Source organism: Cyprinodon tularosa, unplaced genomic scaffold (genome assembly GCF_016077235.1).
Source record: "Cyprinodon tularosa strain WSP-4 unplaced genomic scaffold, ASM1607723v1 ctg2, whole genome shotgun sequence".
In the NCBI taxonomy this organism is placed as follows: domain Eukaryota; kingdom Metazoa; phylum Chordata; class Actinopteri; order Cyprinodontiformes; family Cyprinodontidae; genus Cyprinodon; species Cyprinodon tularosa.
Window position 1 is genome coordinate 884,877 of NW_024038733.1, and position 18,200 is coordinate 903,076.

Below are 18,200 nucleotides of genomic sequence, written 5' to 3' on the forward strand. Positions count from 1 at the left end.
GAACCAATGCTCGACAGCATGGCGGCCCAATGGGAGAGCGGCGGCTGAGTACAGGAACGACAGGTTGCGTTGGTGGGTGGGGAGGTGGGCTAATTTGGGGTCAATCAATAGATCTCCCCTCTCTCTATCTTCTGCCTACTCACCACACTAAAATCAATGAGGAAGCCAATAGTTCCCCGCCCCTGAGTGGATTAGTGAACACACAACTAATCAGCCACTCACTGAAACTGACATCCCAGCTATTAACCTATTGATACAGGGGGACACATGTTGAACGTACAGGAATCGCCGCTCACGTGTACGGATTCCAACACAGAGACCAAGACATGTAGGTAGAATGATTTCCAATCATCCTTAGAGGTAAACTCTGAAATACTTGGAATGGATCGGTGTTTGGGCCTTCTGTGTCCATACAGCTGCTTCGCTGCATTTACAGCCATAACTCCTTATTTCCATGTGCTGCTCGTTAACTGCTTGGTTACAAAATGGTTTAATTGGATGAAATGGTAACCTTCCAGTTTTTTTCTGGAATTCGGCAGGACTTTGACAAGCCCATTAGCACACTTGTCTGCCTTTATCTCAGGTTTTATCTGAAGCTGTTTGCAGGTTTAGGGTCGTTGTTCTCCTGTATGGTAAACCTGCAACACTTTCCCTCGGATTTTGCAGCTTCAACCCTTGTTTTATTTAGATCCATCTTCCCATCAACTTTACTTAGTCTCCCTGTCACATTAAAGTATTCCCACAGCATGGTGCAGCTATCTCTGTGTTTTAAAAAGAGGATGTGTGATCTAAGCTGTTTGTTTTTTTGGGTTTTTTTTTATAGCATTTAGGCTCTAAGCAGTGCAATGTTAGTCCCTTCTAACCAGAGCACCTTGTCCAACATGTTGGCTATTTCCCTTACAGGGTTTATGTCATACAGGAATTGCATGCTTTACTTTTAGCAGTGAGTTTGCTGTTGCCACTCCACTATAAATGACAGATTGTTTGTGTTCAAAAATATCAGTTCTCCTGTCAACACTTTCTTTCATCTGAGGTTCTTAGATCAGGGCTTCCCTTCATTGTCCACATTTTGTGTTGGTTTAGGTGGACACCTATGTCTTTGTATGTTCCCAGATGTAAACAACTCTTTCCATTCACATGTGATAGATTAAACATCTCTATGAAATGTTAAAAGCCTGGTTTATAGCTTTATACTTCAGGCTTCTCCAAAAAAATTTCTCAGACTTGATAGCAGGTTTCCCAGTGTCCATGATGCTGTTTGAAACCTCCACAAAACAGCTGGATTTATACTGAGATTGAATCCCCCACAGGTAAATTAGCTAATTAGGTTGACCTCCTGAGTAAATTGGTTACAATCGATTTATTTAGGGGTAGTAGAGTAAAATGGGATTTAATATAAATACACACAACATTTTTCAGATTATTTATTGTAAAAAGTTCTTTCCACTTTAATTCCAGGCTCAACATTTTGTTTAATGTATTTCTTTGAATATTAATTAAATGCATTACAGTTAAGGGTTTGTAATATAACAAAATGGGAAGAATTAATATGGTTTCGAGATGCTGTGTCTTACAAAGCATTTTATATTAGGAAAAAAAAAAAGGATTCCAAAGCAGAATTTTTTTGTTTTGGTTTTGTTTTCTTGCCTTACGTTTCTTTTCTGGTGGGTTTCTGATTTTAAGGAGAGCCATAATGGCTGCATGCTGCTACCCAGCCAGCATCAGCCTTCATTAAAAGGATGCAGGTCTGGAGCCTGTGGAGTCCTGTTTCCACTTCTGACTGAAACATTTGAACAATTTCCAAAAATCTAGTCGTTATAAACTGTGAAAAATAATTCCTGAAGGATCTGAAGATTTCAATACTCACAAAGAAAAAGCAGATATGATCAAAGAAGCCTTTCCCAAAAGAGGTCTTACACACCTGTCAGAAATCACATTAAGAACAATAAAGTGTGCAACTTAAAGGAAACTGTTGCAGATTTCCTTTGTGCCAAAACACCTCGCTGAGTGTCCTCAGGAAGATAAAATAATATGTACCTGACTCTTAAGAGGAGCACTACACAAGGATCATTTTTCAAAAATAACAGCTCGACTAGCTTTCATCCCTTACTTTTGAAAGCCCCCTTGTTTTCTGAGATTGCCTCTCCTTCCTCTGTTCCTCCTGCCCTCCTCCTTCTCTTTCGCCTCCCCCTCTACTCTGGCTCACATGTTTTACTTTTCATATGTGGGTTTTGTTTTTCTTCATTTTTCCCCTTGTGTAAAAAAAGGCTGAAAATAGGATGAGTGATAGGAAATATAAGGAAGAGTCCAAAAGCACCCATTTCTGCACTGGCAGTTCTAAAAAACACACTGATACATATGCATCAAACTATGGGAAATAAATGTTGATATAAGAGAAATACTTGAAAGTGGTTGAATGCCAACAGGGAGACCCTATACAGGGAGATGCTACAGTGTGACTAAAAGAACACAATTGATCAGCTACAGAGATGCATAAAACTTCCATTTAAATTTACACGTTTTTTAAAAAACCCAAATCCAGACCATTCATGTTTCTTTGAATCAACCATGCAGTGTGAAAGGCAAAAGAAAGCAACTTGTCTGTCTTTCCCTCTTTATTTTTCACTGCTGCTCAACATCCTCACAGCAATCCGTTTCCACACATTTAACGCACAAAGAGAATGGAAGTGAGAGGCGTATGAAATAGACTGGATTTCCTGTTTGTTTTTTTATTCCTGCTTTCTTCTTTATTTTTCACGGTGGACCCAGGATGAACAGCAGGCAGTCATGGCTGAGGCCGACATGATTGTATTTTTAGGGCTAATCCAAACCTCTTCTTCCATACTGTTGTGGTTATGATGGAGATGGAGTGGAAGAAACATATTGAGGGGTAACAGGGAGGGGGGGTGAAAGTGTGAAGTGGCATTGTCGAAGATGTCCAGGCAAGTCCGGATGCATTGGTTCCGTATAACGTTCCTATTCCACTTCAGCGGACGGATGCTGCCATTCAGAGAGGGACGCAATCCTGATTTCTTGCTTGAGAGCCAATATCTGCACCAATACAAATGGGTGGGATATGGAGGGAGCGTGATACAGTCGGAGAATACGGCCCTTTTCTTCTTATCCTGCTCAGCCATATTGATGTTTTCTGAGCCTTTTCATTGCTCAGCTAAAATGAAGTCTTTCAGGGGCTGAGCCATTGGCAGATTAAGAAAACATATCCTATTTTTTAGAATGTGATAGAAGCTCTCTTGTTATCTGAATAATGTGAGGGATGCTGAGGCGGCAATGAAACGCTGCGTGTGAAACACTTTGTGGTTAAACTCAGCAGTGAAATTACCGCCTGTCGATGGGACTTAAAAACTTCAACTGGGGAAGGGAAAATACTTTTCACTGTGGCTACAGCATCAGGTTATATGTAACATACATATTTATCATCTTATGGGAGGAAAAAAATGTGTGTTTCGATGTTTTTTTCTTTAGAATTTACAGCAGAAAATGCTGTTGAAAGAAATTTTGAACAAAATTGTTGGTGACCCCTCATTTAATGTAAGAACAAACCCACAATAACTTTAATCTGATAAAAGTAACAATAAATAAAAATTCAACAAAATTGAAAAAAATAGACATTGCTTTTTAACTATGCTTTAGTAGAAAGATTTTAAGAAACAAATAAATAAAAACAGGACTGGAAAAAAATGAAAGCCTTAACTTACTATATTGTTGCACAACAGTTTGAGGCAATCACTACCATCAAACAATTCCTGTAACTCTCAGTGAGACTTGTGCTCCTCTCAGCAGGTATTTTCACTCTTCATGAGTAAACTGCTCTACTTGTCTCAGGTTTGAAGGCTGTCTTATCCAGACATCATTCAGCATCATTCGTTTCAGCTTCTTCCAAAGATGCTCAAAGGATTTACCTCAGGGCTCAAAGAAGACCATTTCATATTAGTTCAATGTTTTCCTCTTAGCCATTCTTTTGTTGTTTTTTTAGCTGTGTGTTTTGGGTAATTTTCCTGTTGAAGACACATGAGTCATGACCTACTGCTGAGACCAGGCTTTCTGATGCCGGGCACCACGTTTCTCTCTAGAATCCTTGATAGTCTTGAGTTTTAATTCAACCCTGCAGAGATTCAGACACCATGAGCCAGATGAAGCGACGCAGCCCCAGACCATGACAGAGCCTCCTCCATGTTTCACAGTAGGGAGAGTCTTCTTTTCTTAAGATGCCAACATTTTTTCGTTTGCGAACATAGAGCTGATATGCATTGGCGGAAACTTCCATTTTTGTCACATTAGTCCATAGGGCATTCTGCCAGAAGCTTTGTGGCTTGTCAACAAGCAGTTCAGCAAATTCCAGTCTGGCTTTTTTAATGATTTGTTTTCAACAGTGGTGTCCCGTCTGGTTATCTCCCATTAAGTCACACTTTGGCTCAAACAACAGCTGATGGAGTGACCTAACACTGATATCAGGGAAATTAGCCATTTGATTCAGATGTATAAAAGTAAGGATGCATCCATAAGTCATGGGTTGCAGGGCAGCAGACCAGCATGCAGCGAACAGGATCCATAAAAAAATATACACTATAAGAAATATGGGAAACCTTTGAATCGTGTATTGTTTTGCCATCTTCTTTGGGATTATGCATGTTTTTCTTTTTAGTCTAACACATAAAATACTAGGAAAACAAACAGGACTCTGTGGCTGTTATGTAAGAAATAGTGATAAAATTCAAGTTTTATTAATTTTGTAGGGCACTGAATGTGTCTCAATAATATTTGTATATATTTTCAATAGAAATTCATTAAGTGGATTGACTAATACAACAATAAAAAAAAAACAGCAGCTCATCCAGGTCTTCATTGATTCAAAAAAACGCCACTGCACACGAGACCTGAGAGATGCATCGTCCTTCAGTTGATTAGGTACTGTGTGCCAAGTTTAAAGCCTTTAGCTCTGTGCAAATCTCATTCTTGGTGCTAAAATTATATTTTTTCTTCTGGTAAAATGTATTATTTTTGGTAATTTTTATGCTTCTATCAAAAGAAATAGAAATAAATTGTTTCTTTGTGACACTGATCTGAACAAAGTGCTTAAAAATCAGATTTAATATTGCTTTTCTACTTTGCTCTCTGTTATTTGCAAGTATGAAACTGGTCCCATGATATTAGGAGGCTTTTTATCACTGAATGACTCAGATGTTAGGGTTAGAAGGCCCAACAGAATGAAAAAAAGAGAAAAAGGCAACCAAAAAAAACCCAAAACATTACTTTAATCTGTATAATGTTTAAAATAATGTTCCTCTGCAAACAAAATCTGTCCCCATGCAAGTGAAAAGTACAAACAACCTAGGAGCAAAGATTATTATATCTACTTCTTAGATATGGCGTTATATATTTCAGAGTTCGTTTAAGCACAGAGGAGCCCGATGAGCTGAAAAGACTAAATCACAGAAAATTGATGAAATCCAACAAAATGCCTGAAATGACCCAAACTGGTGGGATCTTGCTCAGGACAGGAAGATAAACCAGTGCAGTGTGCAAAAGTATAAACCATATAAAAGCAAATTATATCATTTCAAAATTTACACGGATGAACAATTTTTAGAAAAAAGTCATGAGATGATCAAAAATAAAGAGGAGTCGGTGACAGAATTGGCCACACATACACTGAGAGATGAAGAAGAGAAAATAAGGTGTGCTGCAGTCACCTGGAGTGTCTGACGGGGTTGTGGTGAGAAGTAGCATGTTCGGATGTGATAGAAAGAAAGATCAGGGTGCAGGTGAGAAACAGAGAAGAACTTGGAGTAAGAAAAAAGAGGGGTGGGAGATTTGGGATTAGGGAATGAGTGTGAGGTAAACGGAGGAGGATTAGAGGTCTGGATGTGAGAGTGGGACAAAGTGAGAGGCAGGTGGGATAGAGCAGCAGAAAAAAAACTGCAGAATGAGAGACACAGCCAGAGGAAACTGTACAGGGGCTTTTGACAGAGAGAGGAGGGATAAAAAGATGTGTTTTTCTTGCTTTTTCTGTTGTACTTTCTCTCCTCTGGGCAACTTCCCGCTGCCACCCCCCCGCCTCACCCCCTTCTCTCTATGCCACCATCCTCCTCTGTCTGAGACAGTGGGAAGATAGGTAGGAAACCTAATCAAGTTAGATATCTGTCTGCTCTCTGCTGACGCTCACAGGCAGAGGGAGGGCACTACAATCTCTGCTGACCAGACTGCCCCCCTCCCCCAACCTTCCTCTCCCCTCCTTTCCCCTCCTCACCTATCGGCCAGAGCGGCCATCAATCCAGGACAATAGCCCAGAGGGGGCTGAGGGATGAGGAGGGGGAGGATGCGGTCCTGAGATGCTCAGTGGGTACCATGAGCCACTAAACTGTCAAAAAACACAAGCTGAGCAAATCCTGCCTTTGACCACCACAGATAAAACCTACAAATATCTGAAGATACTGGGGAGAAAATGTTTACTGGTTCACATAAGAATGAACCAATATCATCTTATTGATTATTTGTCAAATACAATTAATTGATCAAGCTATTCTAATGGAGAAGGTCTGGTTCAAGTTCAAGTGGAAACATTTGGTCTCAGTTTTGGTTTTCTGCTCAGGTCGTTAAAGAAAACCAAGCAAGGAATCTAAAAAAAAAAAAACAACAAATGAAAAATATATGTCTATTATGAAATTATTATCATTAAAATAAAATGGTGCTTAAAACTTAATCCTACCAGCTTTAGCATATTATCTTAAGACATCTTCTCATCTTATATTTTAGTTTGAAATTAGTTGACTCATTAATTGCTCATTAAATAAAGTCAAAAGTGTGGAAATTTGGCAAGAAGAAAAACAAAACCGATGGTGCTACACTAAAACACTAACATAAATAAAAACTCCTAAATACAATCATTTTAAATCCTATAACTAATCAATTTGGATTTTAAAAAAAAATATTTTATGAAGCCTACTGCAGAAAAGGGGAAAAATAAATTGCATAGCAAATAAAAGACAGATATTATAAAGGCAAAAATACTAAATTTAAAGACAATAAATTTAAAATAAAGTTAGAATAATAAAAAGTATCAGCAGTTCCTCTGGGAAAACATCCCCAAGCTTTAGTTAACCATAATAACTGAAGCAGCTTCTCCACTCTTTGTCTGAGGCTTTATAAAATACAATGAGCCTAAAAATCCAGGTGGAGCATATTTGAATATCAGATAACAAAGATATAGGCTGTTTTTAAGACTAAAGACATTAAAAAAAAAAACAAGCAGTATAATCCCAAAATAAAACCAAAGCCACAGGATGCCAGAGTGGAGGGATTTCAGTGATGAGGTGAATGGCTTTCTGCTACCAGGGTAAAATTTCTGGCAGCGGTCTTTAAACGCCTAGGAAAGTCGCAATAGCTTTCTTTGGCCGACCAGCAATGAGAGAACTGCAGAAATCAGGTCTAGATAACTCAAAATCTTCTACTAGTCTTTTACTTTGGGTTTTACCAAACTCTAAAATCTGTATTATTGCATAAGTGATAACATAAAACCTTGCATACATAAAAGATGTGGCAGATACTGTAAAGGTAAGGTCTGAGTTAAAGTTAACTCAGATGTTTTAACCTCTAGATTTACACTGATATGCAGAATCTTTAATAATATTGCTCTTTGATTTTACTTTGTCCTGTTTATTTTATTGTTACCCCTTTAAGCTGTGAATTTAAAATTGCTGCAATGTATATTTGCCTGCATTAGAATGAAAGCAAATTCTCATTATAAGAGAGTGTTTTATGTTTATTGCAAATTATTTATTTAAAAAAGTGAATTTATTTTGTTTATTTAGATAATATTTCATAGCCCTTGAAACAAACATACATTTATATGCAGAACTAAGTCGGTATTTTATATTTATATTATAGAATATTTTTTACGCAAATGTATTTATTCATATTTAAATGTCTGAAAACTGACAGTGAAGTCAAATTACCTGCTGATCTGCATAAACTTAATCGATAAGTTGGTTCCGATTCAGATCATATAGACTGATTCAGTTCCAGTTTTCCTGATCATGAAACAATACAATCAAAGTTTGACTTTGATAATCCTGATATTTATTAAAATATAGTATACAAATTTGTTAAATTAAGTACTGGATAAGTCCCATAGGGGTTTTTAATAATCAGAATGTAATCTGTTTTTCCTCATATACAGGTGGGATATGCATGTTTTATTCTATGATTATTATTTCTAATCATTTTTCATAATCTACATTTCTTTGAATCTGCTATTTTTAAAAGCTACTCAGCATTCCTTCTAATGCTGTAGATTTAACCTAACAGTTTCCTAATTTAACTTTCTTTATTTTTTTTTTACTTTTATGTAAATCTGAAAGTTTTGAAGTAACTTTCTAATCCTTATTGATTGATTGAATATATGTTTAAAATGAAGAGTTTATTCATTCATTCCAAACACAATAAATATATTATTTGAAACGTCTGTTGTTCAGTCACTAAATGGATGTTTTACCTTAACAGAAATATTTTAGTAACCCTCACATCTGTTGTTCTTTTTGGTTTAGTTCTGTAATCCGAATACAGATGCTGTGGCATTATTATGTATGGGAGTTATAGATTATTAATTACAACATGCATATGTGTAAACACTTTACTCAAATTAATTTAGTTTGCTTTGAGCCTATTCACATTTGGATTTAAGGATTTACCATAATGCAGTTTTATTTTCACATATATAGTGCAATTCAATATTAGATTTCAATGTACTGAGAACAGCCGATGCACAAACCCACAAGATAAAGATTAACTATACGTCCCCATGGAGGTAATAGAGACCCGCACATTTTCACACTAATATTAGCAAAAACAGTAAAAAAAAATAAAAAACAAACTATAATTAACTGACATGCTACTAAAAATGCTGCTAAATGAAATGTCTAAAGAAACTCCCGTTTCTAAAGTTGCAAATGATTTTCAGCTGCTTTCCTATTTAAAATTAACTAAAACTCAGTTTTATGACAAACGTTATCTGACTAAAATTAATTTTGAAATAGTTTGTTTCTTTTTTAAATTTAATTTCCTTTAATGCTCTTGGAAAAAACTTTATGTTCTATCGCTTCTTAAACCTGAATGAAGATTACTTAAGTACTTTCAGCATCTCCACACCACAGCTGAAGATATGAATATTGTTGTATATATAAAGATACATTTATACATGTATATCAAAATGTAAACGTTTTGACATAAGGTAAAGATACCAGGGGGTTAAAAGTTGTCTATTCAAAGAGGCCTGAGATTATTGAATTAAGCTATGTGACCCTGCAGCAATCTCTCCTCATTAGCAAGCATGGCACAGGTATAAAATTCAATAAACCCCTGTTACTGAGGACAGAAACAACTTTGTTAAGAAAAGCACATTGAAATCCATGTTTGAGAAACTGGAAGTTTGACATTATATGGTTAAAATGCCCACTGATAACATGCTTTTACTTCAAGGAAGACCATGGATTGCATTGAGTTATGTGACTTTGCAGCAATCCCTAGTAGTCCCCAGCCCACGGTGTCGCAGCTTGCAGCCATAGATTTGCGTTGGAGGTTTATTTACACTCCACTTTAAATTTGCTCTAATCGCTTTGCATAAACAGACTCAAAACATCTTTTATAAAAATCTAAATTTCCAGATATTAGTCGTAGCTTAGCAGAGTGGAGACGTGGAGACGTGCCCCCTGTCCTCAGCTGCATCCGTAAGAACAGCTGCAAACTATATACTGCAGGTAAAATGGATGAAGGTCTGTGTAGGTGTGTGGGTTGTGGGGGGGTTAGATAGCCGTTACAGACTGACCATTAGGGTGACAAGCACTGAGACAGCGAAGATCTACGCGGTAGAATTCAATGTGAGCTACTGATAGGATGTAAGGTGCTTGCTGTCATATTCACACCCTGAATTAGCATGTTAGTTTAAACATTTGACTGTCATTGACTGTTGCTGTTGGTAGATTCATGTGTGCATGAGTGTGTGTTCAGGCCAGATAGACCATATTTGCTAATCTGGAGGGGGTCGTTGGATGGAGGGGGTCGTTGGATGGAGGGGGTAGGGTCAAAGGCAGGGGTCAGGTGTTAATTCACTGCTTCAAGAGAGAGCCGAGAAAATAAAAAACACAAGGAAACATCTTTGTCCGATGTTGTTACCATGCACCTTTGCTTCTTCCTTTAGCTAGTTCCAGATCTATGCTCTAACTTTTATTTCAGTTTTCTCTTCTTTATCTACCCCTCTCATACCATTCATCTCTCCCCCCTGCCTGGTCCAGTGTGAGGCCTCCTCCCCCAGCTGTTAGACCCCTCAGAGGTCAGTCTGTCTACAGGGTCATCAGTCTGGGATGAAGCTCACCTCTGACCCGGAGAACCTTGATGTATTCCAACCACAAACCCTGCAGACACACTCCCATAATGGACATGTGTAGCCTCACAAGAGCCCCGTTTCATTGTGGTCATTTTTGATCAATTTATCACCTCTTTTGTCACTTATTGCAGACCTGTCTGTGTTGCTGAAACCCACCGTCTGTGCAACTGCTGCGGTTCAGATGGGTTTAGACGGACAGACAAACTGACATATACCTGCACACCTGCATGAACAATCCTTCCACCTGCTTTCACTTTATTAATGTAATGGTGATTAGGAATTGCTCTTAAATTATATCAAACAACAACAGCAAAATTATTAGATGAAATCTATACACCACAGTGCAGAACAATCTGCACACACACACACACACACACACTTCAAAATATTATAAAGAGCTTTGTTTTTTCCTGATAGCTGCCTTTTGAGAATATATGATCAATGGCTGCAGTCTAATATCTGCCATTTTTGGCTGAAGCACAATGCTTTAAAAGTAACATTAAAAATCAAATGAATACACTGCAAGCATATCAAAGTTTATTTATCCATAAAACTGAATAAAAATCAGGGGTCTTAAATATAAAAAAAGTTTAAACTTTGACAGTTAATATGAAAATAAACTCATAAGGGCCTATAGAAACAAGGCACAAGAATAACAGCTAATAAAATATAATTTATAGAACGTTTTCTATTAATGTATTTTGTTTGTTAGTCACTAATGGCTCCTTCTTGTCAGAAATATAAAGGCGACTTGGTGTGCAACTGCAATCTCCCCGCCTTAATTGAGGAACTGGCCAGGCGACCTTTGACCTGCAGGTCATTAGCTCATTGTGCACCGGGACATGGAGAGCCGCCAGCACCATTTGGGGAGAAGAGCCGTGAACAGAAAATGGATTAATTTCGAATATATGGGCCGTGGTGCTTGATACCGACTGAAAATGGCAAGCAACAAAAAAACAGAAGAGGATGGAAAACATTTTTATTTAATCCTAAAACCTTAACAGAAGGGATGCTTCTTTATCACATCAAAACGGAGCCAATAAATGTGTTTTAACAAGGAGATTTTGAACACAGCAGCAGACACTTTTAAATTAACCATAAAATGAGCGAGTTGGGCTGTGATGGTGTGTTTAAAGAAGATAAGGAGTCAGGAACAGCAGCACCATGATCTGAGGAAGCCTGCAGAGTCAAACCGACCCCTTCCTGATCATCGATAACGTGACCAGTTTGTCCTGGAAAACTCTCCGTGTAGAAAAATGCAGAATTAGGGAATTATTATTTGTTAGAAAATTCTACTGTGCTTTTATTTTCCTGTACTATTCTGGAATAGACACAAATGTGTCTATTATGGATTCAATGAATTAAAGTTTAAATAATTATCTACGGGCATTACTGATTTAATAATAGTCAGTAATAATTTAATAATAGACAATAATAATTTTGAACCACTTTTTAAATAATGTGCTAAACAAGCAAAGATGTTCATTCCAGTCAGTAGGTTTGGCCTTATATCTAAAAAACAAAACAGATTTAGCTGAATTATCTAAGGAGTCTACACATGTTAATGATGGTCAGCTGGGATCATTCACCCCATAAATATTAGTGACTGGAAGAATTAAAATTATCATAGGGTTTATGAACAGAAAAAAACCCCCAAATAATTTATCTTAACTTTGAATATGGAAAAACCATAAAAAAAATTGGCTACTTAAAAAATGGATATGTAAAAAGGTGAGACAAAATATAACATTTATAAACTTAATTAAGTAGTAAAACATATCTCAAAATCTCTTTTTTTAGTCAAGTGATTGGTTTTATTTGAATAATATGCATACAGGCCTATGACCTCCAAAAAAGAGGAGCCTCAAACATTCTTTAAAGGAAGATTTAAAAAGATCAACGCTTCTTTAAAATAACCACATGCAAAACAATCTGCAATCAGATTTACATATTTACAAGTACAATATAATATCAAAATAAACCGATGAGAGAAGAAAACATTTAAAAAGTAAAATATAGAGTAAAATATAATTAGTAATCATTTAGAGTGTAATATGCAAACAATCAATCAGTTGCGTTTTATTTCCTATAAGCTGAAAATTAATTAATTTGAATTTAAATCTGCTTTTGAGGGGTTTTTTTTTTTTGCATTAGAAAGAAAACAAATTTAAAAACTTTTAAAAGCTAGAACACACACATTAAGGTCAAGAAGTTTTAAACAATTGTTAAATCAACTATAGCAGCAAAAAATAATTAATTTCTTTTTAAAATCCATTAAAATCAGAATATACCTTAAATGTGTTTAATATTGATTAGATTGAAACGGTAAATTAAACAGGTGCTAATTTGCGCTGTATGAATAAAATAAATTAAAATTCATCTTATTTTGGATTTAGGGAGGCATTTAGTAATAATTGAAATTATTTGGTTTATGTTTTTATTTTGGGTGTTTATAATTCTCTAAAAAAACTTTCATTATAAAGAAGAATAGTATATTTCAGAGTATTAACGGCGAACATGAGGTGATTTTCCGTCTGATATCCAATTTAGATGAGAAAACGCTTTAAATGTCAAAATAAGAAACAGTTTCCCTTCTTTTAATCCTTTTTTTTTGGTTGTTTTATGAATTCTCTGTCATGTATTTAAAATAAACTTCTGAAACTTCGGTGAATTAATTGAATTCATAAACACAATGTGTTAGTGTAATAAACATAATAATACCATTTAATCTTTAAAGTAATCGGCCTGCTGTCACAATTATTGTGCGTCATTGAAAAAGAGCTGGAAACTGGAAACTTGGTGAGTTCACACCCAGAAACCAGTCAGACCAGTATCAGTAGCAGAATGGCATCTCTCTCTTTTTTAACTGATTATTTAATCTCTTATAAATGTTATAAATCTTATGTTATAAATGCTATAATATCTTAGTATTAAACAAATGAAGTTCATGGCAACATTACCTATAGGGAGCGTTTTCCTGCGTATCTTATGACGAGGAAAGGTCAAGTGTGCAAAAATATTTCTGCGAATAGAATTAGTAAAAAAGAACAAAAATAGTGAGGCGTTGCTTTTAGGCCTAATCTTTGAGTAGGACTAGATAAAATAATATTAATTAAAAAAAAGTTGCCACTATATAACTGTAGGCTATTTAGGTATTTCAGCTTTGTGGAGGATGAGGAGCCTTTGCGCTGCAGCCGCGCAGAGAGAGGAGCGCAGCGGCAGGACTGCTGCCCTCTCACCGGCTCCTCTGCTGCTCAGCGCTCCTTTCTCGGGCTTATAAAGCCCCTCGGTTCCCCTCCTTTTAATTGATTTTCCCATAATTAACTCGGTCTGTCCATCGATTTCCTTTCGGCGGCGCATAAGCTCCCCACATCCTGAGGTGGTATTGTTGCGATCTGCGGACGTCGGGAGCAAATATCGACCACATTGATTAAGAAGCCCTCGGAGCAGGTGAATCTGCCTGTCAACGGAGACCTTATGGGATATTCTCAATTGAAAATGTTGCTTCTGCAGATCGCACAGTAAAGGAATCGGCGCAAGAACAGAGCGCAAAAATGCTGGAAATTGACTAAGATGAGGGATTTTTTTTAAAGGGCGCAGATATTCTAATATGAAGAGCAATTTAACTCATTAGACGCACATATGCGCAACACCTTCATGAGCAAAACCTGCAGATGCATGAACTGCAGATGCGTGACCTGCAGATGCATGACCTGCAAATGCATGACCTGCAGATGCATGACCTGCAAATGCATGACCTGCAGATGCATGCCTCACAGCGCCTCCAGAATCAAATATTCCCGCGATATTATACAACATGTAGAGCAGGCAGAAGGACTCGACGTCATTCGTCCGGAGCAAAGGAGCAAGGGAGGATGCATGAGAGAGAGGGGCTGAGGGAGAGTCAGAACAGTCAGAGGGTTGCCCCGGTGAATTAATTTCTTACTAATCAATAACAAAGAAAAAATGCAGCGCCACACACACACAGAAACCATCATGTCATTACTCCCTTCTCCACAAGCAGGAAAGTTATAGGCTTAAATCTTTCTCCTTTTGATCAGACTATACAGAACAAGGCAGAGGGTTGAAAAGGTGAAAGAGAGTAAAGGGGGGAGATGGATATGTGCTGCATGGATCCCCACCCCATATCAGAACAATCTTCTTGTTAGTTTGTTTTTATAGGTGAGGAAAATTTACCAGCGCTTCCATCGGTGAACGTCTCCATCCCCGCCACGCGTGCAGCCTTTCTGGACAAGAGGAGGGATGGAGAGCGGATAGAGCTGGGGGAGAGGCGCAGAGGTAGGTGAAAGGGGGGCCGGGGCAGGGACTGTGTGGGACGCGGGTCTGGATTGGGGGGGTTCAGCTTTAAACTGGGGGGGAGGCTTTGGTGACACCCTAACCTTTTATGTTGCCCCCCTTTTCCTTCCTTGCTCTCCATCTCTCACCCTCGATGCGTGTATCTAAGCGGTTTCCATAGCGACCCGGGGGCTGTGATGCTGGTGAGGAGAAAGATGCGCGTGCGTGACAGTGAGAAAGAAGAGAGGATGAAGAGGAGACGGTCATTTGTGAGGTGTTGGTGGGGGGTGAAGCCATGTCTTAGATCATCAGCGGTATTGGGATGAGTTATATGTCTGCACCTTTAATGTTTAGGATCCTGACTTTTAGATCTGTACCCTCATGTGTTTAATGTCTAATGAGCTAATAGATCCGCCTTTTCAGAAAACAAATGATTAAACCCAGTCAAAGCTGCACGTTTCTAAAATGTCATGTTTCAGCTGCTAAACTTCCTACTAAAGGATATTCAGCAGAGCTTCACTGTTTTGAATATGAGGCCTCCACAAATACATCATGAATCGATATGCTGCCACCTACAGGCCAAACAAAGTACTTCCGCCTGATCAGATAACTAGAATACTACCACCAACCTCTGGTAGTCAAAATGTAACAAGATCAAGGGGATTATGTTTGTCATCTGCAGATAATACTTAGCTTTAATTCTATAAAAAATAAAGGGAAAATGACGCATGTACTACGTACTAACTTGCATTTTAAATAAATTTAGAAGAATCTATAATCATGTGGTAGCAGGTTGTTTGAAACCAAACTATTCTAGTTAGATGTAGCATTCTGGGTTCTGGTTAGTTAGTTAATAATGATCATCTTCGGGGTGGGACTGCATCGTGGTGCAGTTGTAAACACTGCCGTAGTAAGAGGGCACATAGTAAATTCTGGGTTATAGCTGCAGCCTAAGGTTTCCCTGCATTAAGTTTCCTTTATTTGCTCTATGAAGCACACCCTGACTGTAAGCAGTGTGTCTGAAGTCCTGCTTCATGGAGATAGACACTGTGACTCTGAAAGGAGGAGCAGGAATATGATGAATGGATATACGTAGTTGGTTGATTTAAAATCTGCTATCTTGTTCTCAAAGCTAATATTTAGATGCACCGAAGTGACCAAAGCTGATGGCTGGATGATTGGGTCAGAGTCAGGGGCGGATTTAAGAAATTTGGGGCCCTAGGCAAAGACAGGCAGGGGGCCCTGTGAAATGAGAAGACAACACATAAAACAGACCCATTATACAGAATTTTTTATAGAATAGACAAATTATTTGTTCTACCTTTATTCCCTCTCTTCTTACCTCTTCTCTTGCTCATCTGACTTTTAATGCTGTCTCCAAAGGAATCAAAGATTTTTTTCAATCACTAAGCCAGTTCTAACTTAGCTGATTGCTCCTTCCTGTGTTTCCAAAAAGGTGATGGGAAAAGTAAATAACCCAATCCTTGTTTTTCATTGTAGAGAAGTGAAAAGAACAGACATTATCTGCTTATCTGTTCTCGAATTTTCACTTGTATGAAATAAAAGCTGCATGAATCATGACAGCAGACAAGATAGAGGAGAGCTGAGGGAAGGGTTACCCCTTCGGTGCTTTTATATTTTGTCTCCAAAGTCTCAAGTAGCAGAAAAAAAAAGTCACTAGATTTGGCAGTAGGCGCTTTTTTGAAATAAAAGTGCTAGAGTGGTCTGAAAAGCAATTAGTTTTGTTTTCTGTGCCAGCAGATATCCTGAGAAATGTATTTTGTATTATGTCTTCAGTACATGGGGCCATAGCAGGGGGTCGTATTAGCTGGCCCCTGTTGGTCCCCTGTCTAGAACCACCCATGCACAGCTCGGGAATTGTGTATCAGAACAGTTTAAACAAATCTAACCTATCCGGTTCTATGTAAATTATTTAAATGTAATAATAGTAAAGAGCCATTCAAATCCACCAAGCATGCCAAGGGTTGTTTCTTATTTTTAAATGTCACTTTCAATCGACCTCATGAGATTTTTTTTAGACCTACAAAAACAAATTTTACCTGATAACAAAAAAGGGAAAAACATTTTCTTTCAGAGTATGGTGCCAGAGATAAATTCAGCTGCTAAACAATGCATGCAGTGTCACGGTTTGTAGAGATGGACTAAAGTGGCAACAGGACAGCGGCAGGAGCATCTTTAATGGATATATTTTGATAAACCGAACAGAAACAAAGACACTCAGGAAGCTGACAGAGGAATTCACAAGGATGCAACAGAATAAACGGGCTTAAATAAAACAGGACGAAACGGAAATAAGGTGAGTCAAAATAAGTAAAACACAAAAGGGTGGGCATCATGACATATAGAGCATTAAAAACTAACCAAAATACTCTGAAACAATACATGTTAGAGGACAGATGCTAATGTAAATATACTACCATGGTGATCATATAAGGGTCTAGCTCTAGCAGAGACTAGAAACTCACTTGAGTCTGCATTTATTTACTCACTAAAACAGGTAAACATACCGAACAACTTTTATTTATATCCCTTTCTACGAAGTGCCACATGTTACACAGCTGCACGGCACCTGAAGCTTCTGACAACCAAACACACTAGAAATATAAGGACAGGCTGTCAAAAGGATCTCATCTAATTTATTTTTTATTTTTTGCTGAAATAAAAAAAAAGCAAAATGTTTCTCCAACCGATCAGAGGGATGTACAATAGGCTTCAGGGTATACATACAGTGAGAGCAGCTCCGGCAGGCCTATAGTGTCTATCAGCTTTAGATGACATGTTTCGATAGTGGGGCTGATTTAGGCCTCAGTTACCGCGAGATGACTCGAGTCTCCATCCAATCAAGACATTTGGAGGGACACCTGCGGACAGAGGTACACAGTCTACAAGAGAATGATGAGCAGCCCCCCTGCCACACAAAGCTACATTACATCTAGGTTTTTGTACCTCAATACAATTTGCACCACAGAGCACAAAACCATCTCTGATGTCTCTCTTTGAATCGGTACGAGTAACATGGGGAACATTCACTTCAGCAAATGTTCAGTGAGATGTGATACTTAAAAAAGGTAAGATTGCTTTATGTAGTTTATTTCGAGTTATTCCTTAGAGATAGGTCAAGTAAAGTGAAAATTTGAGTTTTTTCCCCCCAATTTCTTTCTGTATTCTCCATCCAGTCTTGATTCAGGAATAGTGGCACTGAAACTGTTCTACAAACTTGTAGGTTTCAGGTAAACTGAAAAAATATATAATTTTCTCTACTTAAGAATATTTAGATATTTAGTTACTTTTACACAATTGTTTCCTGTAAGCAGGGCAGGGCATGAAACATTTATAACCAAGTAAAGTTATAGTGGAGGATTTTCTTTTTCCAGGTGGATCATCAAAATAAGTGGTCCTCCTAATTGTCAATCATTATGGTGATACGTGTTCATCCCCATTTTCACTTACCAGTGGTGAGTCTGACATAACGGAAAAATTGCAA

General features: G+C 37.7%; 1 protein-coding gene across 1 annotated transcript in view; it reads right to left on the minus strand.

Moving 5' to 3' along the window:
* The window catches only part of pou2f2a (POU class 2 homeobox 2a), a 92,660-nt gene extending 78,013 nt beyond the window's left edge, over window positions 1-14,647 (minus strand). The window contains exon 1 of the mRNA XM_038284443.1: window positions 14,597-14,647. Coding sequence (XP_038140371.1) covers window positions 14,597-14,624 — 28 coding nt within the window. The 5' untranslated portion in view covers window positions 14,625-14,647. The remainder of the gene's footprint in view (window positions 1-14,596) is intronic.
* Window positions 14,648-18,200: the final 3,553 nt, after the last annotated feature.